The following is a 23,810-nucleotide window of genomic DNA, read 5'->3' as shown; positions in this document are numbered from 1 at the left end:
GGAGCTGAAATGCGAAACAGCCACTGAAAGTAAAGTTTGCCGGTTGCCAGCTTTGACTGTGCCAGTACAGTGCAGGAGTCGCCCGAAATCCTCCCTCTTGTCCCCACGACTGAGGCCAGGGACAGTGAGATCTGCAGAGCTACACACGACCAGAAGTCTTCAGCTGCATCTTTTCTTCTTTACCAAGGTACTGTAAAACAAGTCTAAGAGAACTTACCTCTTACCGTGGAAGTGCTTGTAACTTCTGCAACTCACCTGTCTAATCAGCTTGTGACCCTACATTTGGTTCTTCTTTTTATCAAAGACTTCTAAGACGTTTCCATTTACTTACCTGAAGTGCTGCATCCTATGCAAAGACTTTGGCCTATTGACTTTGGCTTAGCCTATTGAATTGAATGACTCTTGTAAGTGCTATCTGAAAGTATTTGCCCTGCTTATGAAAATGTTTACCTTCTTGTGTTCTAATAACCTTTGCGTTGTACTTACCTTTTAAGAGTATTCTGAATGTCAACAGTAAGGTATTAATGTCCCCAGCACCCTTGTTACTGAAGTCACCTGTGGGTGTAGGTTGTGTCTGTGGGCCATCCCAAAAGGGCCTTCCTTGTCGGTTTCAGAAACTCAACAGTATTGAAGTATATTTGTGTTACTATTCTATTGCGCCCTTCTGAAGAAGGCTTTATAACTGACTGATAAATACATTATTAATTGTTTATGCTAGAAACCTTGAGTGTAAGAGTTTATTTCAATACTCGTAACTGTGAATCTTGGTGTACCTCCACTACAGCTCACATTTACCCTCTTGAGATGAGCCTGGCTGCTCAACACGCTACCAAAACTGTCCAGTTCAAGCTTACACCAAAGGTTGGGTTGTCTTTACCTGTAGTCATAGTTGTTTGTAGTGTTCCCAGAGGGTACTGCATTCAAACTTTGCCTAACACTGCGAACGTAGCCCGCAGTAAAAACACATAATGGTAGTAAAAAGTAAACCACTGCCACCAACCATTAATTGTAGAAAGGGTAACATATAAAAAATGTTACATGAGAAATTAGACAAAGGGGATACTAAGTAACCCCTCCAGCACCCTATGGTAAGATGGTGTGTGCTGGGTCTAGAAAGTTACAACATGTAAGTAAAGCCAATTTCACTTCACTGCTCTTGGAAACAGTAGTTTCACCAAGAGAAGGTATTTAAACCTTTGGGAAATCTAAGACTTCCCTGTGCCACTGCACTGAAGGTGCTGTGTGACGCAATGTAAAGAGGATGCCTATGGAGTTTGTCCGGCTTCAACGTCAAAAGGAACACAGACAATAAATTGCATTTAAAGTACATGAGAGATAAAAAGTCCTAAATCCAGCAAAAAGAGCTGGGCGTCTCGAAGGTAGAAGGGAATTAACACATTTCCGAGAATTCTCCCCAACGGGAGCATTTAGATTTATATTCTACCTTTAAAAAAAATATATATATGTTCTTTCTTGTGTTAATCGAACTCTGCTCTTTGATGCAGCTGAAGCACCTCTATATTGCAAATACCAAGTCGTGTGGAGTTCTTTTTGTCCCTTTTGTAGTTAGGGTTACCTACAACAAACTCTCCCCAAAATATTTCCTGTTCAAGATGCTTTGACACCTCTGTGAAGGTTTTCTATATTCTACATCTCTATTTAGGAGCATGCGTTTGTTTTGTCCATTTCCGAGTTTATCGGGTGAGTGAATCTTCGCATCGGGTGAGTGAATCTTCGCAGCAAAGCTCCTGGTGCCACAACGATGCAGCGATGGGGTGCGCCTCAGACTACTAGCTCCTGGAGAGGAAGAAACTCTCCAACATGTACTACTTGTCTATCCCTCACTCCCATATAATCTTACACTTCTCAAAGTTTGAAATCTATTTCTTCAATTGACAGAGAAGTATTATAGTTTCAGTTGCTACATGGCAATGCAACTTCGCTAAAGACTAATTGAGTTTTTGAATAATATATGTGACTTGTCCTGAGGAAAATGGGCAGGAAGTATTAGCACTGAATATATTTCATTGGCTAATCGATGCTAAAATGTCGAATGCCAACAAGCTCTTATTAAAATTCAATTTTTTCTTATAAACTATGAAAGTTATGAGTTTTTTTAGCTTTCTTTTAAACTCGTGTAAGTGAACGTGAAAATAGATGTACTGTAGTGCCAGGTTGTTAGGTAATCTATTGATTGTACACAGAAACTTTGTTTTAAACTAACTAGTGTGCATATGCAGTTTTATGGTCGCTTCAATGTGTTTTAAAACCCTAGTATTTTAGGAAATGTTTGACGACTGGATGTAATGCTCTGCTGCCTTCTATTTTTTTGTTTATTCTTTGTTGATTAACTTGTTTTGCTCGGTTTTAACTGTCTTTTTGTAACGGTTTAAATAAACCAAACACAAATTTAAAAAAAATAAAAAACGACCTCCTGGTGTTGTGGAAGCGTATGTTGGACGTTCGCTCTTGGAAGCTGTTTGCATCAAGGGGTTCTAGCTGAGTAAACCCTGGCCCTGCGCAGAGTGGCGTTGCCAGTGAGCACCCGATGAGCCGCATCTGACTTTACACATTTTTTGAATGAATGAGCAAGCGTTTGAGCAATGTAGTTAAAAGCACAACGTTTAACCCCTTAAGTGCCAGGCTATTATTGAAGTCTATGTAAAAAGGACGAGTATACTCGTACTTGGCACTTGCCAAATGTCTTCTAAAAACCCAACTTCATTATCCTTGGACAACAAAAAGCACAATGGTCCTCTGAAGGAAGATGAGATTCAAAATATCTACAGATATGTTTTGTTACACGACTGAATTCTGCATGGGAATTGTTCTTTAATCGTACTACATGGTCTTTAGGATTTCAATGTGTTCATTGTTTCGTGTTTACTTTTCAGCTATTTCTGAAAGCTCATGTTAACACTGCTGAGTTAACGGACATATTAATACAACAAAATCACATTGGGAGCGTTATTAAGGTAAGCCACATTGGTAGCTATTACAGCACACTGTTAATCTGGTTTGATGTTTGTGCTTCATAATTGATGATTATCCTGATCTGGTTCTGGTTCTTAGCAACTGTTCAATTAATGCCAGTCAGACTGCAGTCTTTTTTTCCCTTTTATAAGCATCAGTGTTATCCTTGGGTCTGATTTAAGTCCTTGATTTCTTCACACCAATGTCTGTGTGAAAAACACTCTAAAAATATATACTCTGCCCGTTCCCCCAGTGACTGTTTTACTAAATTAAATGAAGCACAACATTTAAATAAAGCACATGTATTGTAGATGCCGATCAAGATTATACGGTATTGGTTGGGCCCTGGATCACTGGCCACGTGATCTTGTTCCTGCATTGTTGCCTTTACCAGTGTATTTTCTATCTGTAACCCTAAATTTCGTAGCAACACATAGTTACGGTTACATTACTCTTTACACAGGAAACCCATTTCTTTTGCCCTTTTTTGTCCTTGTCTAATTTAGCAAAAAAACCGTTTTGCCACATCCAAACACATATTGCCAAAAGAAATAGAAAATCGATTCCAATAATTCTAATTGATTAAAATAGTTTTTTTAATAGCACGTTTAATACCAAAAAGGTTTCTAAGCGCAGACCGTGGATTCGAACCTGTGTTGCTCTGCGTCAAAGACGAGCTTGTTGCCACTGAGCCATACAAACTGAATAATGTGGCTATATGTTAAGGAGAATTCTCATGAATGTGCTAATTCCCTTCACCTTAGAGACCCCCAATAACTTTGCTGGATTTTGAGGACTTGATTTTTTTTACCTGGAAACAGTGTGAGCCTTTTTCCCTACTCTTTCATGTATTTTGATGTATGTTTTACTCTTGTGTTTTTTGATTATGGAGTTTTAAGATAACTTCATCTTTTCATTTGTGTTACACAGCATCCTCAGTGCAGTAACACAGGGATATCTTTTTAAACTTCCCAGAGGTTTAAATACCTCCTCTGGGATAAACTACTGTTTCCCAGAGAATTTAAGGTTAAAACGACTTTAATAGCCTTTTTAAATTCCTAGACCCAGCTGGAGGGGTTACCTAGTATCCCCTGTGTCTAAAAATTCATGCAGCAGTCAAATGCTACCCTTTTCTATCGAAATGGCTGGTGGCAGTGGTTTTAGAACAAACTTCCCGACTGTCAGGACGAGGTGGGGGGGTCTGTACTTCTCTATATGGCAGAGGAAAGGCACAGAGGACCCCAGCCAAGATTCTCTGATATGGTAACGTTGGACGAGCAATCAAGGCCTAGCTTCTCAGGAGGTGATGCGGGCTGGTTCTTAAGTACAGTGTATCCCCAAGCCCCCACAAAGGAATGTCCACACACTGTATTACTGAAAACAGTCTTTATATAATTAATATTCAAAGGTTATGTACACTTATCACAATAATGCACTTTGTGCTCCGGAAAATCAACAATGGTAAATATCTACAATTCTAAAGTGGTACCACTAATATTCGATTAGAGTGCATTCAACAAGGCTGTAAAAATGCCACACGGATCAATAGCAATGAAACCAGCAATAGAGAGAAGAGAGAAAGCAGACGGATGAAACAATAGGCAGACGACTGGTCCTCGCTACTGGACACAGCTCTGAGTGGAGATCCCCCCACCTGGGCAACCTGTAAAATAACGATATATAAAACAAGCCCAGTCCATATATTGTTCAAGAGTCTCGTTCTCTCCCACAATGTTTTACCCCCCCAATGTACCTGGTGGAGTAGAGTTCGTCGGCGAGGCGTCGACCGATCCTTCTGGAGTGACTCCCTTTAAGGCAGGAGCCACGGATCGTCGAGAGGCGTCGCGGACTCGGGGTTCGGTGTCGGGGAATCGGCGGCCCTTCTTGAATGTCGCCCCTTTCAAGCGGGAGACACGGGGCGCCGAACGTCCGACCGTGAACCGGGTAGAACGACGTCGATGAGGCAGCAGGCTTTGATCCGAGCGGTGCTCGTCGACGACAGAGCGTTGGCGTCCTGCAAGGAAGAGGCGTGCGGGGCACCTCGGTGACGATAGTTCTGGACCGCAAAGAGATGAGGAAGAACTGTGGCCCAGCAAGGGCGTCGAGTCGTCGGCGTCTCTGCGGTCTTTGGGTGGCGGGAAACCCACCGGTGGATACTCCTCGGCGCGTCGACGGTCAGGCCTTCTCCCACAGGAGCCGGCACGGCGATGCAGACGAGAGCGTCCGTTGATCAAGTGAAAGTTCTTAGGCAAACGGGAGCACGGCGGCTCCGGTCGGCGACGGCGGTCGTCGACAGTGGCGGACAACAGTCCGGGCGCTTCGCTTTGGGATTCCTCAGCAGTCCCCGTATCGGGTCGGCAGCCTGTCGTAGGTCTGTCTACCAGGGAGCGTTGGCAAAGGTCAGCTGTGCACGATGGTCCCTTGTAGCTCGGGAAGAGGGCGCCTTACCAGGTCCTCTCTGGGTCAGTCCTTGGAGACACAGCAGCCTTTAGATCGTGAAGGAGAGCCACGGCAATCCTTCTCTTCCAGCAGGGCCTCAAGGTCAAGCGTCAGTTACTCCAGTTACTCGTCGTAGTGGACTTCAGCTTCTGAACAATTTCCAGTGGTGAGAGGTCCCCAGATATACTATTCGGTCTCTCATCCACACTGCTGGCACACACTCAGCAGCCAATCGTACAGAAGGGCATTCATGCAGTCGGTCAGCCAATCAGGCACGCAGGGCATTCAGGCCACTCTTCTCCCGCTCAGACATTCACAACAAGGAATGTGGATTGAGACAAGTACTCAGCCATTCAACTCTACACACTGCATTCAGTCCAGTTTCGGGCAGGGCTGTCTCAGTCTTTGTCTCTCATGGCAAAAACCAGACAGCCACAACACGGAGTGCATATTGGTCACACTCCCCATTCACCCAGGTCCCACCCACAGGAGGTACCCACAACATACAGTCAGCGGGAAGGCTCCAGTAAGTCTAGCTGGGCCTTCACAACAACACCATATACGGAACTTCCACCCAACAGCCAGTCAGGGGGAAGGGACAGAGTCAGGGCTTCCCGGGACTTCGGGAAAACAAGGTATCAGGGGATAGAAAGCAAGAGGCCACCGGGGCCATCTTGTTTCCTATCAGGAATCAACTGATTCCAATGGCAGGGCCGGGGTACCCCAAAATGGCGGGTACCCAGCGCACCTGTCAAAGTCAGCATGTAGCTGCCACCAGCCCATACCCAGCTCTGTGGGCCACCCACGGGTGCCCAAAAACATACACTAGGGGCTCAGGGTTGTACCCCTACCCATGGGTGCCATAAGGGTATCCCATGGGTCTGTTCACCAAACCAAAAGAGAGAGCTGCACCGCCAGGAGTCCCGCATGGACTTCTGCGCGGAAAACACGACAGAACACACGATAAGAACAGAAAAAGGACAAGGATACGGAGGCCCTGTCCCTCCGATGCATTTCCAGCATCACAGTCGCCCCCCCCAGACTGAGGTTAGGGTGCCTAATCTCCCACGGGATAGACACCCTCATCCAGACGGTCAACATACCTTCTGGAAAGGCCATCTGCATTATCGTGACTCTTCCCTGGTCTGTGCTCTATGGTGAAGTCTAGCCCTTGCAGGCTAATGGACCACCTGAGCAGTTTCGGATTTTCACCCTTCATCTGCATAAGCCATTTCAGGGGCTTATGATCTGTTTGGACCTTGAAGGTGGACCCCGTAAGGTAGGGCCTAAAACGCCTAAGGCTCCAAACTATACTAAAACATTCCTTTTCAACAGTAGCCCACCTAAGTTCTCTACCCTTGAGTTGTCTACTGATGAATATGATAGGATGTTCTCTCCCTTTGTCATCTAACTGGGACAAGACAGCTCCAATTCCGGTGTCGCAGGCATCCGTCTGGACGATAAAGGGTCGGCTGTAGTCAGGTGCACACAACACGGGTGCCCTACACAGACGTTCTTTCAAGCCATCAAAGGCCCTCTGACAGTCTTCAGTCCAATTAACCTTCCTAGGCTGTTTGGGTGAAGTCAGAGCTGTCAGTGGTGCGGCTATGGTCCCATAGTCCGCCATGAAATTGCGATAATACCCAGTGAGGCCCAAAAAGGCTCTCACCTGGGTTTGAGTAGTGGGAGTCTCCCAGCTCTGTACGTCCTGTACCTTACTGGAAAGAGGCTGGATTTGACCCCCTCCTACCTCATGACCAAGATAGGTAACTTTCCCCTGAGCTATCTGGCACTTGGTAGCCTTGATAGTGAGGTTAGCCCTTTTCAAGGCCTGCAACACTTTATCCAGGTGTGTCAAATGCGCTTCCCAGGTGGAACTGTAGACGGCAATGTCGTCTAGATAGGCCACACAAAAGGCCTCCAGCCCACTGAGCGCATGATTGACCAACCTCTGGAAAGTGGCAGGGGCATTCTTCAACCCAAAAGGCATGACCCTAAACTGGTAGAGTCCCTCTGGTGTGGAGAATGCCGTCTTTTCCTTGGCATGGTCCGTCAGAGCTATTTGCCAATAGCCTGAGGTGAGGTCAAAGGTGCTCACAAATTTGGCAGCACCTATTGTGTCCACGAGCTCATCAGCCCTGGGCAATGGGTGCGCGTCAGTTTTGGTGACGGCATTGACTCCTCGGTAGTCCACACAGAACCTCCAATCTTTGGTACCCGCCTGGGAACTTGCCTTGGGGACAAGGACCACTGGACTGGACCAGGGACTGGTTGAGGGTTCAATTACACCCAGATCCAACATCTTGGCGACCTCAGCCTGGATGTGGTTCTTAACGGTATCTGACATACGGTAGCACCTGCTCTTGACAGGCACGCTGTCACCAGTGTCAATTTCATGCCTACACCACGGTGTAAGGCCCGGTGTCAGCGAAAACAGAGAGGCATACTGCTGGAGCAAAGCCCGGCAGGCCCTCTGCTGCTCTGTTGTCAAATCGGGAGAGAGCTGTACTCCCTCCACTGAGCCGTCCTGAGGGTTGCTATGCAGCAAATCAGGAAGGGGCTCACTCTCATCCTCTTCTTGCCCTGAAGCTAGCAAGAGACATGAGACTTCTGCTCGCCGGTGGAAAGGCTTGAGCCTGTTGACATGGAATACCTGAGGGGCTACCCCGGAGGCACCCAGGTCAACCAGATAATTGACTTCGCCCATCTTGGAGATTATCCTGAAGGGTCCAGTCCATTTGTCTGCCAACGCTCTAGGCTTGGTAGGCTCCATCACGAGGACTTCCTGTCCCGGAGTCCAATCGACCTGCGAAGCTTTAAGGTCATGCCAATACTTATTCAATTCTTGGCTGGCCTTGAGATTTGCTGTTGCCTGACCCATCATCTGTGTCATCCTCCGTCTGAGGCCTAACACATAGTCCCCCACTTGCTTGGCGGGACCTGGAGGGGTGGCCTCCAAGCCTTCTCGGATCAAGGCGAGGGGCCCCCTCACGGGATGTCCAAAGAGTAACTCAAAGGGGCTGAAACCAACACCCTCTTGAGGTACCTCTCTGTAAGCAAACAGCAGGCATGGCAGGAGGAGATCCCATTTCCTCCGTAGGGGCTCTTCCAAAGCACCTAGCATGCCCTTGAGAGTTTTGTTAAATCTCTCAACCAGACCATTGGTCTGGGGGTGGTAAGAGGTGGAGAACCTGTAGGTTACCCCGCACTCTTTCCACATGGTCTTCATGTAACTCGACATGAAGTTGGATCCTCGGTCGGAGACAACTTCCTTGGGGAATCCAACACGGGTAAAAATGCCCAGGAGAGCCCGGGCCACCACCTTGGCAGTAATAGTCCGAAGGGGTATAGCCTCAGGGTACCTGGTGGCATGATCAACCAAGACCAGGATGAACCGATGTCCACCTGAAGTGGGAGGGTCCAGGGGACCGACAATGTCGATGCCCACCCTCTCAAACGGTGTGCCGACCACTGGCAATGGCTGCAGTGGGGCAATGACCCTGCCTCCAGTCTTGCCAGATAACTGACAAGTGGGGCAGGTCCGGCAGTGGGACTCCACTTCTACTCCCATCCGAGGCCAGTAGAAGTGGGCAGAGAGCCTCTGCTTAGTCTTCTTGGTACCAAGATGACCTCATGCGCCAACTGCAGTAGGAAGGGCCTGTAAACCTGGGGTACCACCAACCTCTTGAGGGCACCAGGTTCAGGCTTAGTGGGCTCACTAACAAGGAGCTCACCCTCCCAATAAATCTTGAATGTCCTAGGCACTTCACCTTGTGCCTGGGACAGGGCCTGCGTCCGCAGACCCTCGAGAGAGGGACACTCTCTCTGCCCTTTACAGAAGTCCGCCCGGGAGGGTCCCCCTTCAGCTAACAAGCATTGAAGGTCGGGATGATCCTCCGGGTTGAGAACCTCTCCCACAGGAGAGTCTTCTGTCTCTTCTCCCACAGGAGTTGAGTCCGGGTTTTCCACTGGACCCAGCCCGTCCGGAGCATGGATCCCAATGGGTGCTGTCGGAACAGCAGGAAGAGAAGGTGTTCCTCCCACAGAGGTGGCCTTCTTGGTCTTCCTTCTTCGTGCCTTAGGCCTCGCCTTTGGCTCGGGTACCTGACTCACAGCCAGACCCGGTGTCACCTGTGACCTAGTGACCGCAGCAGCAGTCATGGGAAGACCATCCGAGATCAACCCCAACTCTACTAGATCATTGCCTAACAGAATGTTAGCAGGGACATTGTCCTGAACCAGGACAGGAAGCTTTGCTGTCTTGTCTCCAATCATGAGTGTGACTAAGGCTACAGGCGATAATTTGGGAGGCCCACCAGCTAACCTGGTGGTTCTCAGAGGAGCACTTACATAGTCCTCTGGCTTGAGCAGGGTCCTGTCCACCACTGTCATGCTTGCCCCAGTGTCTCTCAAACCAGTAGAAGGCTGGCCATTCACGAGGACACTTCTCAAAAACCTACGGGTGTTCTGCGGGATAGTCGCCAGTACTTCTGCGTACTGGTCCCAGGCCCCAAGGGACACTAAGGAAATCTCTACTGGAGCACCAAATGTGATTCCGGTAGAGGAGGGGAGGACGGTGGCCTCCACCTCAGACACGGGGTAAGGGTAGGTCAGGCTGACAGCCTGTACTCCAAGTGCCTTACCTTTACACTTGGAGTCACCCCTTCGGTGATCCAGAGCCCCACAATCCCAACAAGTGCTAGGAGTGCGAGGTACGGTACTGGAACCACTGGGAGCCTGCTTTGCAGCAGGTGGACCACTACTCTTATTCCCACCCACAGAGAACTTATCCCCACTAGATTTTTGGTTCTTAGGAGAGGAAGGTTTTGTTTTATTCGACTGTGACTGCTTGGGGGACTCCTCAGCTTTCTGAGAGGCCCCCTTCTCTTTATCCTTGTCCTTCCCACTGGAGTCCTTGGGGGACACCCGGTGGGAGACCCACTTGTCAGCCAACCTAGCCAGCTTAAAGGGGTCCAAAATGTTCTGGTCAGCAACATACTGACGCAGCTCTGGCGAACAGGCTTCAGAAAAATGCTCAAAAAACAGGTGGGATAATTCAGCAAAAGTTTTCACCTTGTACCCATCAATCCACCCCATCATGTTCATGTGCGCAGCACTCACCCAGTCAACCCAAGACACATTCTCTCGTTTCTTAAAATCCCTGAACCTTTTAAGATATTGGGTAGGTGTCTTGCCAAACTTGGCAATTAAAGCAGACTTCATACACTCATACTGACCCCTTTCTTCCACACTCAGTTTCAGAATACAGTCATATCCAGTTTGAGGCACTCTGCTTAACAAACACTTAGCCCAATCTCTCTTATCCACATCATGAATTGCACAAGCCATTTCAAACGCTTCAATCCATTGGAGGATATCTGAACCCTCCAAAAACACACCAACCAAATCTTTCATAAACTTGGTGGCTGGGGACCTGCCACTCTCAATTGGTTTAGCTGAAGTCTCCACTCGAGCTTTCTCTAACTGGATTCTCTGACATTCAGTGTCCTTATCTTTGAGCGCAAGATCCCTATTCTTGAGTTCCACTTGCTGTGCCAGCTCCTCTTTCTTAAGCTCAGCTTCTATTTCCAACTTGCGATATTCAAAGGCCAATTTCATCCTTAATAACTCAAGTTCCATGGAATTGCTGGGGTTCGGAACAGAGGCAGCAGGAATGGCGGCATTCCCAGAAACAGATTCAGCGACAACCCCAGGGGCAGAGTCCTCACTGGTTGCATCCCCCCCTTCATCAAGAGTTTCACCATCAGTCTGGTAGTCCACCAGGGCAGCTATCAGCTCAGCCCTAGACTTATCCACAAAGTCTAACTCCCTGGCTTCACAAGCACTCTGGAGAGCCTCTAAGCTCATCCGAGTCAATTTACCATTCGCAATGGTCTCCATCGCTTGTAATGCAGTTATTTGGAACACACCTAAACCTTAATTCAATAAAGTGCAGATATTTTGTAAGTGGCACGGTTATACACTGATTCTTAAAACCATAAGCATCCCACCGCTGCCACCAAGCTTGTCAGGACGAGGTGGGGGGGTCTGTACTTCCGCTCTCTATATGGCAGAGGAAAGGCACAGAGGACCCCAGCCAAGATTCTCTGATATGGTAACGTTGGACGAGCAATCAAGGCCTAGCTTCTCAGGAGGTGATGCGGGCTGGTTCTTAAGTACAGTGTATCCCCAAGCCCCCACAAAGGAATGTCCACACACTGTATTACTGAAAACACAGTCTTTATATAATTAATATTCAAAGGTTATGTACACTTATCACAATAATGCACTTTGTGCTCCGGAAAATCAACAATGGTAAATATCTACAATTCTAAAGTGGTACCACTAATATTCGATTAGAGTGCATTCAACAAGGCTGTAAAAATGCCACACGGATCAATAGCAATGAAACCAGCAATAGAGAGAAGAGAGAAAGCAGACGGATGAAACAATAGGCAGACGACTGGTCCTCGCTACTGGACACAGCTCTGAGTGGAGATCCCCCCACCTGGGCAACCTGTAAAATAACGATATATAAAACAAGCCCAGTCCATATATTGTTCAAGAGTCTCGTTCTCTCCCACAATGTTTTACCCCCCCAATGTACCTGGTGGAGTAGAGTTCGTCGGCGAGGCGTCGACCGATCCTTCTGGAGTGACTCCCTTTAAGGCAGGAGCCACGGATCGTCGAGAGGCGTCGCGGACTCGGGGTTCGGTGTCGGGGAATCGGCGGCCCTTCTTGAATGTCGCCCCTTTCAAGCGGGAGACACGGGGCGCCGAACGTCCGACCGTGAACCGGGTAGAACGACGTAGATGAGGCAGCAGGCTTTGATCCGAGCGGTGCTCGTCGACGACAGAGCGTTGGCGTCCTGCAAGGAAGAGGCGTGCGGGGCACCTCGGTGACGATAGTTCTGGACCGCAAAGAGATGAGGAAGAACTGTGGCCCAGCAAGGGCGTCGAGTCGTCGGCGTTTCTGCGGTCTTTGGGTGGCGGGAAACCCACCGGTGGATACTCCTCGGCGCGTCGACGGTCAGGCCTTCTCCCACAGGAGCCGGCACGGCGATGCAGACGAGAGCGTCCGTTGATCAAGTGAAAGTTCTTAGGCAAACGGGAGCACGGCGGCTCCGGTCGGCGACGGCGGTCGTCGACAGTGGCGGACAACAGTCCGGGCGCTTCGCTTTGGGATTCCTCAGCAGTCCCCGTATCGGGTCGGCAGCCTGTCGTAGGTCTGTCTACCAGGGAGCGTTGGCAAAGGTCAGCTGTGCACGATGGTCCCTCGTAGCTCGGGAAGCGGGCGCCTTACCAGGTCCTCTCTGGGTCAGTCCTTGGAGACACAGCAGCCTTTAGATCGTGAAGGAGAGCCACGGCAATCCTTCTCTTCCAGCAGGGCCTCAAGGTCAAGCGTCAGTTACTCCAGTTACTCGTCGTAGTGGACTTCAGCTTCTGAACAATTTCCAGTGGTGAGAGGTCCCCAGATATACTATTCGGTCTCTCATCCACACTGCTGGCACACACTCAGCAGCCAATCGTACAGAAGGGCATTCATGCAGTCGGTCAGCCAATCAGGCACGCAGGGCATTCAGGCCACTCTTCTCCCGCTCAGACATTCACAACAAGGAATGTGGATTGAGACAAGTACTCAGCCATTCAACTCTACACACTGCATTCAGTCCAGTTTCGGGCAGGGCTGTCTCAGTCTTTGTCTCTCATGGCAAAAACCAGACAGCCACAACACGGAGTGCATATTGGTCACACTCCCCATTCACCCAGGTCCCACCCACAGGAGGTACCCACAACATCCAGTCAGCGGGAAGGCTCCAGTAAGTCTAGCTGGGCCTTCACAACAACACCATATACGGAACTTCCACCCAACAGCCAGTCAGGGGGAAGGGACAGAGTCAGGGCTTCCCGGGACTTCGGGAAAACAAGATATCAGGGGATAGAAAGCAAGAGGCCACCGGGGCCATCTTGTTTCCTATCAGGAATCAACTGATTCCAATGGCAGGGCCGGGGTACCCCAAAATGGCGGGTACCCAGCGCACCTGTCAAAGTCAGCATGTAGCTGCCACCAGCCCATACCCAGCTCTGTGGGCCACCCACGGGTGCCCAAAAACATACACTAGGGGCTCAGGGTTGTACCCCCTACCCATGGGTGCCATAAGGGTATCCCATGGGTCTGTTCACCAAACCAAAAGAGAGAGCTGCACCGCCAGGAGTCCCGCATGGACTTCTGCGCGGAAAACACGACAGAACACACGATAAGAACAGAAAAAGGACAAGGATACGGAGGCCCTGTCCCTCCGATGCATTTCCAGCATCACACCGACCACGAACACCGTTAGCTAAAAATCGCAGGAGCCATGTTTTTCAAGATGACGCTTTAAGCCCCTTTGTTTAAAAAGGTCCCGTTCTTCTTTTTTTCGCCATTTTTGGAAAGGTCCGTCTAGTGTTTGTCTCTGCGTGCCACACCAGGTTTGGTCCCTTTGTTTCCATGCCTTTGGCGGGCTTCAGGAATGAAGTCCGCCACTGGCGCCTGAGTGTCTGGGGTGGGCAGGAAGTGAGGGAGGTGCCCGAAACTCCCTGTGCTTAGTATCCTAGGAGACCCAAATGCACTCTGGCGTGATTGGCTGGCTGACTGTCCGGAAAGGACAGCCACCCTGCTGGTTGAGTGGCAGCTAGGCTGAAATGAATGGGAGAACACTGTTTGAAAGGCGAGTCTCTTGGACTGGAAAGCAGAATCGACCACTGGAACGAAAGAACCGAAGACCAGCTGGAAGAGGATGGCTGCTGCAACTCCTATACCGTTGGTTTGCCCGGTGAAGCCTTGCTGCAAGTCCGAATTGCCAAGTTCATCTCGACAGAGAAGCCCCTTCAAGGACTTCTTCCTTTGAGTTGATGGGACCAATCAACTCGTAAGCCACCTGAATAACATTCTCGAAGCTGGTTGGGATTAACCAAGGGGAAGGACACTAGCTTGTGTGTTTGATGACAGTTAATCAAACTGAAGTGAATCCATTTTGTCAACATTTTCCGACAATCCCGTGTAGTGCAGGAGTCCCCCGGCGTCCTCCCTCTTACCCCACGACTGAGGCTCAGGAACAGTGAGATCTGCAGGAACTGCCAGGAACCAACGTCTTCAGCTGCATCTTTTACTTCACACAAAGTTACTTTGCCAACCCGATTTGAGAGAATGCTTCTCTGTTACTTCAAGAGCTGCTCTTTCCTATCCAAGACACTAGTCCATTGACTTTGGCCTATGCCTATTGAACTGAATCGAGTCCTCTAGTGAACTATAACTATTTGCCCTGCCTAGGAAAGTATTTGTGATCTATTCTGCTAACTTGTGCCTTTTTGCTCCCATTGGAAGTAACTGAAGTGCCATTTTGCTCCTATTTCAGAGGAGCCTAATTTGTTAAGAAACGTATTGGTTTGCTATTGAAGTGTGTTTATGTATAATACTAAGTTGCCTCCTTCTAGTGAATGTTTTCGAAATGATTGTGTAATAAGTGTTTTACCAAGAAACCTGAAGTATAAGTGTTTACTTGAACCACTGTAATTGTAAGACCTCTGTATAACCTCTTCTACTGCTCCCATTCCTTCTTGAGATGAGCCTGGCTGCTCAGCTCGCTACCACAAAACTGTGTATTACAGACTTATACCAAAGGTTGGTTTCAGCTTACACCTGTAGTCCTAATTGTATGTGGTGGTCCCAGAGGGTACTACATGCAATTCTGCTTAACACAGTAAGAAAAACATTTTTACATTGGGTTTTCCATACACCCAAAAGTAAATGTTATGTGTAACTCAAACATATTATCCTTGCCTGAAATTAGTACAGCCATAAAAAATGTCTGCAAATCATACCACCAAACTCAAGTATCTATAATTTCCACCTGTGGAATGTGGAAACACTTCCTTAACAGCCAACTTGAAAATTTGTCTCGGTTTGTTGAACATCTGTCCAATGTGATGCTATATTTTATAATTATTTTTTTTCTTTCATAATGTAAATTGAAATTCAGGGACCTGATTGGTGGATGCTATACTGAAAATGTTCTGTCTGGTAAGCATTTTTAGGTTCAGGGACCTTGTGCTGGCAAATCCTTCCAGCCCCTGGGACATATGCTCAGACAGAACAAAGGATAAGCCCCAGATGTGTGGAATATACTCTTCTGCGAAGGGTGTACAAATGTGATGTTGTTGGGCATTTGTATAGCACCTTTTACCATTGGTATAAATCCAAAGTGCTGTGGGTTGAACGCCCTGGGGGGTGGGGGGGGCGTAGTCCAGGTCAGTGGAGAATAGTAATGTAGTAAATAGTGCTTGGGTACACTCGGTATTTGTTCAGCCAGGTTGGTGGATTAAGTGGTGTGTATCTGCATAGTGCTACCCGTGGTGTGTGCGATGGTGGTGTGTGATCAGTAGAAATGTGAGCAGCAGGCCAATTGGATCTGGGTAGCTGAATTCCGGCGGCAGTGGAGTTTGTGAATGGGATTATGGGGGCAGCTAGGGTATAGCTGCATTCTATGGACTGTTGAGGTGATCATGGAGGTGTAGTAGTATGTGTGCAGCTAGGCCGAATTAATCGGGTGGGTATAGCTGCATTCTATTTGTTGGTGCAGAGGAGAGAGTTGCCATAATGGTGTGTTTGTCAGTGTGGATTGGAGGGAGACCCTGTTCCTGATGACCTTCCAGTTCATGCTGCACTGACCATAACTCCATTTTGGTTATAGGCTATTAGGCTATGGTCGCGCCTTGAAACACTTGTGTATAGGCATGTTATAAATACCATATCATGCATGTCTTCTTGGGTCTTGAGTTGCTTACTGGTGTACCGCTGCATCTAGTTCAGTTCTATCGTTCCTAGCACTGCATCCTATGAATTATTATTGGTGCGCATGAGCCCGGACCAGCATCAGTGTCTATGGTCATCCCTGTGTCTTGCTGAGTCTGCAATTGCTTGGTGTTGGTACCTTTTCAGTGTGCAGATGCATCAAGTCCTGTACTAATGGACGTACGAGTATTTCCTAGATATGACTGGCACCCGGTGAACCCAAAGGTTCAGCATCAGGCCAGGCCTTGTTTGTTCGATGTCCCTTGCAGGAGCTTGTCTTGCAAGTTTAGTTGCCTGATTTCTAGCTTATATTGCCTCGAAGGTGGAACCAAAGTTGGAGCACAAGTGCTATTGGACCCCCCAAAAACTCTGCTCCCGGTTAATTATTTACAGCAGGTGGTCTGGTATTCCCGTCTTAGATAATGGTTTGAATTTGTAAAATTACACTGTATCAAAGTTGCTTGCGAAAGCTCGGTGTGCTAGAGCGCCTATCTGATAGGAGTGCATAATGCATAACATCCAGAGACGAAGAGCAAGTCCAATAAGCATGAGAATACAGGTGTTACTGCGCCCCAAATGAAAGGAGTACCAGGGATCAATTCCCAGACCGATGAGATTAAGCATTACATGATCCGAGAACATACATGTCTGTTGGACGATGACAACCGAGTCTGCCCAAATTATCATTTCAATATAGGTGCTAGAAGGCCCTCTGTATGTAGTTCGGATCAATACATTCCCAGATAGGTTCGATTAGCAAACATACAATTGCTATGTAGTTTGCTCAGAGGATTTCCAGATAAGTAAGGTTAGCAAGGATGGACATCTACAGGACTAATAAGCTAGTGCATATCTGGTGGAGGCAATAATCAAGCTCAGTCATGGCGTTGGTACATAAGTGCTATTAGTGCTTGTATTAGAGTTTAGCCCAATCGATCCAGATAATAGGAGTTGGATATCTCTTGGCTTTTGAGCATAGTGCATGCCTGATGGAGGAGAGTAATTCTCTAACTCTGTCATGGTGGATGTTAGGCAGAATTGCATGTAGTACCCTCTGGGACCACCACATAATATTAGGACTACAGGTGTAAGCAAAAACCAACCTTTGGTATAAGTTTGTACTACAGTTTGGTAGCGAGCTGAGTAGCCGGGTTTATCTCGAGGGAATGCGAGCAGCACAAGGATGTTACACATATGTCTTACAATCACAGTGGTTCAAGTAGACACTTACATTCAAGGTTTCTTGGTAAAAAAAAACTTATGAATTACACTTGTTAATTTATGACACAATCCTTTAGAAAACATTCACTAGAAGGAAGGAACTTAATATTATACACAAATATACTTCAATACCAAAACAATGCGTTTCTGAGTAAATTAGGCTCCCCTGAAATAGGAGCAAATGGCATTTCAATTACTTTCAATGGGAGTAAAAAGGCACAAGTTTATAAAATAGACCACAAACACTTTCTTAGGCAGTGCAAATAGTTTAAGTTCACTAGAGGACTCTATTCAGTTCAATAGGCCTAGGCCAAAGTCAATGGACTAGTGCCTTGGAAAGGAAAGAGCAGTTCTTGGAGTAAACGGTAAAGTCTTTGCCAATGTTCTCAGACGTAGTTTGTACGAAAAAGAATCATATGTTGGGTCACAAGCTGATCAGGCCAGCAAGTTGAGAAAGTGCCACGAACTTGCAACGCGAGAGATGCGTTCTCTCAATCGGGTTGGCACAGTACCTTAATATGAAGCAAAAGGTACAGCTGAAGACGTTGGTTCCTGGCAGTTCCTGCAGATCTCTCTGTTCCTGAGCCTCAGTCGTGGGGGAGAAGAGGGAGGCCGTCGGGGACTCCTGCACTGCACGGGATCTTCGGAAAACGCTGACAAAATGGAGTCGCTTCAGTTTGAGTAGCTGTCATCAAGCACACAAGTTAGTGTTGTCCCCACCCCACCCCTGGTTAATCCGAACCAGCTCCGAGAATGGTATCCAGGTGGCTTATAAGTTGATTGGTCCCACCAACTCCAAGGAAGAAGTTGTCCATGAATGGGCTTCTCGGTCGAGATGAACTTTGCAATTCGGACCTGCAGCAGGGCTTCACCGGGCAATCCAATGATCCAGGAGTTTGCAGCAGCTCTCCTCTTCCAGCGCATCTTCGGTTCTTTCGTTCCAGTGGTCGACTCTGCTTTCCAGTCCAAGAGACTCTCCATTTAATCAGTTTTCTCCCATTCATTCCAGCCTAGCTGCCACTCGCCCAGCAGGGTGGCTGTCCTTGCCGGACAGTCAACCATTTAGGTTTCCTAGGAGACTAAGCACAGGGAGTTTCGGACACCTCCCTCACTTCCTGCCCACCCCAGACACTCGGATGCCAGAGGTGGTCTTCAGTCCTGAAGCCCGCCAAAGGCATAGAAACAAAGGAACCAAACCTAGTTTGGCACGCAGAGACAAACTCTAGAAGGACCTTTCCAAAAAGAAATGGCGAAAAAAGAATACCGGGACCAGTTTTAAACAAAGGGGCTTAAGGTGTCATTTTCAAAAAACATGACTCCTGCAATTTTTAGCTAGCGGTGTTCGCGGTCGGGAAAAATCATGGTAGTTCATTGTAAAACCACTGCCATCAGCCATTTCGATAGAAAGGGTAGCATTTGACTGCTACATGAGTTTCTGGAAACAGGGGATACTAGGTAACACCTCCAGCACTCTATAGGGAGATAGTGTGTGCTGGGTCTAGGGATTTTAAAAGACTAGTAAAGTCAATTTAACCTTACCTTCTCTGAGATAAACTGTTTCCCAGAGAATGTATTTAACCCTTTGGGAAGTCTAAAAAGACATCCCTGTGTCACTGCACTGATGGTGCTGTGTAACACACATGAAAAGATGCCTATGGAGTTATCTTAAAACTCCATAATCAGAGAACACAAGAGTAAAACACACATCAAAATACATGAGAGTGGGGAAAAAAGTCGCACTCTTTCCAGGTAAGACAATTAGGTCCTCAAAATCCAGCAAGGTTGCTGGGGATCTCTAAGGTGAAGGGAATCAACACATTTATGAGAACTCTCCCTAACGCTGTGTGTGTACATACGTGTTTCAAGGATTCAGGTTTCAAGTGTAAGGCAATGGTTCCAGATAATTGGAGGTTGAAATCTCCTGGTGTAAGGCAAGATTGTATGCAGTACCCTTTAGGTGCACTACAACAACCCAGACCACCTGGCAATAGGATCCCAAACTTTGGTATAAGTCTGTACTACACAGGTTGGTTGTGTGTTGGGCAGCCAGGTGTTATAAAAGTTTATATGCAGTACCCTCTGGGAACACTACAAACAAATCTTACATGTATAGGAAACCCAGCTTTTAGTATAAGTTTGTACTACACAGTTTTGGTAGCCTGTTGAGCAGCCAGGCTTATCGCAAGAGGGGTCAATGTGAGCTGTAGTAGAGTTGCACAGGTTTACAATTACAAGTATTCAAATAAACTCTTACACTCAAGGTTTTTTGAAATAAACAATTATTAATCGAATAAACAATTATTAATCAGTCAGTTAGAATAAGCCCTCTTAAGAAGGGAGCAATATAACCGTAACACTCAATTACACTTCATGAAATACACACTCTTAATATCTCTAAATCAGTAGATACCCTTTTGGGATGGCCCACAGACACTACCTACACCCTCGGGTGACTTAAATTGCTAGGGTGCTGGGGACATTAATAGATCACTGTTGCATTTAGGATCATATAGTAATAAGTCAAAGGAAAAGATTATTTAGAACAGACAAGAGACCACAAATATTCTTAAGCAGGCAAATACTTTCAGATCCCCCAATAAGAGTCATTCAGTGGAAGAGGCGAAGCCAAAGTCAATAGTCCAGTCTATGTAAGGTGAAGTACTTGGGTAAGTAGAAAGTCTTTTCACAATGTTTTAGGAGTCTTTGAAGAAAAGAAGAATCAATTGTAGGGCCACAAGCTGATTAGACTTGTGAGTAGTAGACGCTGCAAGCAACTCTATAGTAAGAGGTAAATTCTCTCAGACTTACAGTACACCTTTTTAAAATGAAGATTAGATGCAGTAGATGACTCCTGTTCCTGTGCAGCTCTGCAGATTTCACTGTTCCTGGGCCTCAGTTGTGTGGGCAAGAGGGAGGACATCCGGTTAATCTTGCAATGCACTGGGATGTTCAAAAGACGCAACCGGAAAACTTCACTTTCAGTGGCTGTTGAGTGTTTCAGCTACTCGTCTCTACCGCAAATAGCAACACTGCAGTTCCTGGCTGTCGAGATGGACTTGCCTTGCTTCTGGGGTCCCGCACTCTGTTGGGGAGGCACAGTCTCGGTCAGTCCTGCTTCCTGGGTGTCGGGAGGGTATTCCTGGAGCTCTTGGCCAGCTTAAAATCAACGCACACAATCTAGTGTTCCTCTCCCTGGCCATACGGTTTCCAAGAGCAACTCTGTGGAAATTCAACCGGCTCCGAGATGGATGTCCAGGTGGCTTACTTTGTTTTATTGTTTTGTTTTTGTTTTATTCGTATTTATATAGCGCACAACAGCCCGAGGACATTGTGGCACTTGTTACAGTACAAAGCATAGTTACTTAGTTACATGGTCATTAGCAATATATATACAGGTTGTAATATAGTTACATAGTCATTAGCAGTATATACACAGGTTGCAATATAGTTATATTACATTTGTGTTATATTACAATATACATGGCAGAAGTGGAGGAGGCAGTCCTCCACTTGCTAGTTGAGGAGAGTGGCCTTCAGGTTGTTGCGGAAGACACAGATGGAAGTTTCAGCTCTAAGGGTGGCAGGGAGTGAGTTAGAGTTTTGGTGCAATATAGGAGAAGCCTAGACCTCCCGCTGTGGCTCTCTTTATATGTGGTATGTGTAACTGATTGGTGTACTGAGCTCTGGTGGGGCGAGTGGATGTGGTCCTTGATATTGCTTCAGATAGGTATGCTGGAACGGTTTTGTTGATGCACCTTTGAATGATGGTGAGGATTTTCAGAGTAATACGGTCTTTGACCTGGAGCCACCAGGCTTCACGTCTGGCGTGGGATATATGGTCTCTTCTAGGGATGCTCATGGGGGCGCTGATGGCATTGTTTTGTGTGGTTTGCAGTCTGTGAATGTTTTTGGCGGAGGTGCCAGCTAGAAGGGCGTTGCAATAATCGAGTTTGGCTCCTATAGTTGCCTTAGCTATGGCCAAGCGGTTGGGGGTGGATAAGTAGGGTTTAATGGGCTTGATGAGTTTGGTGCTGAACGCTGATGCAGAGGCTAATGGCGCTGACTTGTTTGGTCATCGATAGATTTGCATCAATGTTAAGACCTAGAGTCTTGACGGAGGATGATACAGTGATGGTTGCGTTGTCTATGTTGAAGTTGTTGTATTGGGGGCTTAGTTTAGATAATGTGTTTGACTGGCCCAGGATGAGAATTTGTCTTCTCCCCGTTAAGACAGAGGCCATTGATTGCCATCCAAGCTTGGATAGTGGCATAGATGTTGTGAAGGGCCGTGGCGTCTTGGTGATAGTCCAGATAGGGGTAAAAGTCCTTGAGTGTCGTCTGCATAGTTTGTATATGCAACACCCATGGAGTCAAGTAGGTCGAAGAGGGGTTTTGTGAAGAGGTTATAGAGGGTAGGGGCTGTACAAGATCCTTGGGGGACACCGCAGTTTATAGTGGTAGGAGCTGCGTTAGCTGTGTCGGAGTAGACCTTGCTCTTCCTTCAAGGAAGGAAGTGATCCAGGATGCTGCTTGATTAGAGAAATGGGTTGTATGGGTGAGTGGGTGGTGAGTGTTTGGTGATCTACCAGGTCAAAAGCAGCTGATCGATCGAGGAGTAGGAGCAAGGCAGGTTTGCCTTTGTCTATGATCTGTGAGATTTGATTTTTTAGGTCTAATAAGGCGGATTCTGTTCCATGCCCGACACGGAAGCCAGATTGTCTTTTGCCTAGTATGGAGTTAGCTTCTATGTATGATTGGATCTGTATGTGAGCTGCTTTGTCCAGGATTTTTAGGAGGAACGGGACTGTCGTTAATCGGTCTGTAGTTGTTGGGTTGCGCTGGGTCAAGTGTGGCCTTTTTTAGAAGTGGCCGCACCCAGGCTTCCTTGAGATTGTTTGTGACAGTTCCTGTTTGGAAAGATGTGTTAATGAAGGCAGTAATCAGGGGTGCTAGGTCATTGGCACATTCCTTGATGATTTTGGGAGGGCAAATGACTGCTTTGCAGAGGGATGGTTTGAGGTTTTTGATGAGATTAAGGACCTCCGGTTCAGTGACGTTTCTGAAGGAGAATTGAGCGTGATTGAGATTACTACACTTGTCTTGTGTAGGGGGGTTGGTTTTTTGGTTTGGGAGGGCTTTGCAGTGGTTTTGGATTTTGTTCTGGAGGAGTTTTATTTTGTTGAGCATGGCGGACTGAATGCTGGCACACCAGGCTTTGTCTTTAGTTATCTCGTCAGCGGTAGCCGGAGGAGTGACTAATTCATTAAAGATTGCGAATAGTTCTTTAGCTTGGGTGTTGGCCTTTGAGATCCTATCATTGAAGGAGTTGGATTTTGCTGCTAAGATGGCTTTTTTATATTGGAGGGCTATTTGTTTGAAGAGGCTCCTATTTAGATCGCTCTGATCCGTTTGCCAGTTTTTTAGCGACTGGCGCTTTTGAGCTCGGAGGGCTTGGAGTTCTTCCGAGAACCAAGAGTTGCAGTGAAATGATTTTTTTTTTCCTTCTTGCTTTCAAGTGGGGCAATAGAGTTTATGGCATTGGTGAGAGTATCATTGAAGATAGCTGATAGTATATTTGGGTCCTGAGAGAAAGGTGGTGCTAGGCAAGGGCATTTAAGGTGGGGACGCAAGTTGTCTGCGTTGAGTTTTCTAGAACTTCTTATTGTGGCAGGTGGTGCGTGGGTGAGGGTCTTAGGTTTAGGGTTGGTGGGGATGAGGAATTTGATGCATGTGTGGTCCATCCAAGGAAGGGCGGTGTTTGAGGTAAGGTTGGATGCACAGTTGTGATCCATGACCCAGTCAAGGGTGCAGCCTTTGGAGCGAGTAGGGGTGAGGACTCTTTGGGAGAAACCTAAGTCTGCGAGTTCTTTAGCTAGGGTTGCGGCAGATTTATCCTTCGGATCATTGTATCCTAAATTTAAGTCTCCTAATAGAAGGATTTTGGAGGATTTTTTAATGTTGTTGCTGAGTCGATGGGAGAGGTGCTCTTGGAAGTCAGCTTGGAGTCTGGGAGGTTTGATGTGTTCGACCAACTCAGAGGGGGGGTGGGTAGGGGAGTCGTCCTTGCAGGGTCTTCTCTGTCGATACGAACTTGGCATTTCGGCACTGCAGCAGGGCTTCACCGGGCAAACCAACGGTCCAGGAGTTGCAGCAGGCGTCCGCTTTAAGTTTTTCTTCGGTTCCTTCGTCCATTGGTCCACTCTGCCTTCCAAGACAAAAGACTCGCCTTTTATTCAGTTCTCTCCCATTCATTTCAGCCTAGCTGTCACTCACCCAGCAGGGTGGCTGTCCTTTCGGGATAATTAGCCGGCCAATCACCACAGAGTGCATTTGGGTCTCCTAGG

The 23,810-nt window shown here is 47.3% G+C and overlaps 1 protein-coding gene across 2 annotated transcripts in view; it reads left to right on the top strand.

The window, feature by feature from the left end:
- BCCIP (BRCA2 and CDKN1A interacting protein) overlaps positions 1-23,810 on the top strand; it is a 313,225-nt gene that overhangs the window by 85,038 nt on the left and 204,377 nt on the right. For both annotated transcript variants that reach the window (XM_069611493.1, XM_069611494.1), the window contains exon 3: positions 2,895-2,975. In XM_069611493.1, coding sequence (XP_069467594.1) covers positions 2,895-2,975 — 81 coding nt within the window. The remainder of the gene's footprint in view (positions 1-2,894; positions 2,976-23,810) is intronic.

The sequence above is a fragment of the Ambystoma mexicanum genome, chromosome 8 (assembly GCF_040938575.1).
Source record: "Ambystoma mexicanum isolate Mex_15411 chromosome 8, UKY_AmexF1_1, whole genome shotgun sequence".
In the NCBI taxonomy this organism is placed as follows: Eukaryota; Metazoa; Chordata; class Amphibia; order Caudata; family Ambystomatidae; genus Ambystoma; species Ambystoma mexicanum.
Note: the sequence above shows the minus strand (reverse complement) of the source record. Positions and strands in the feature narration are given on the sequence as shown.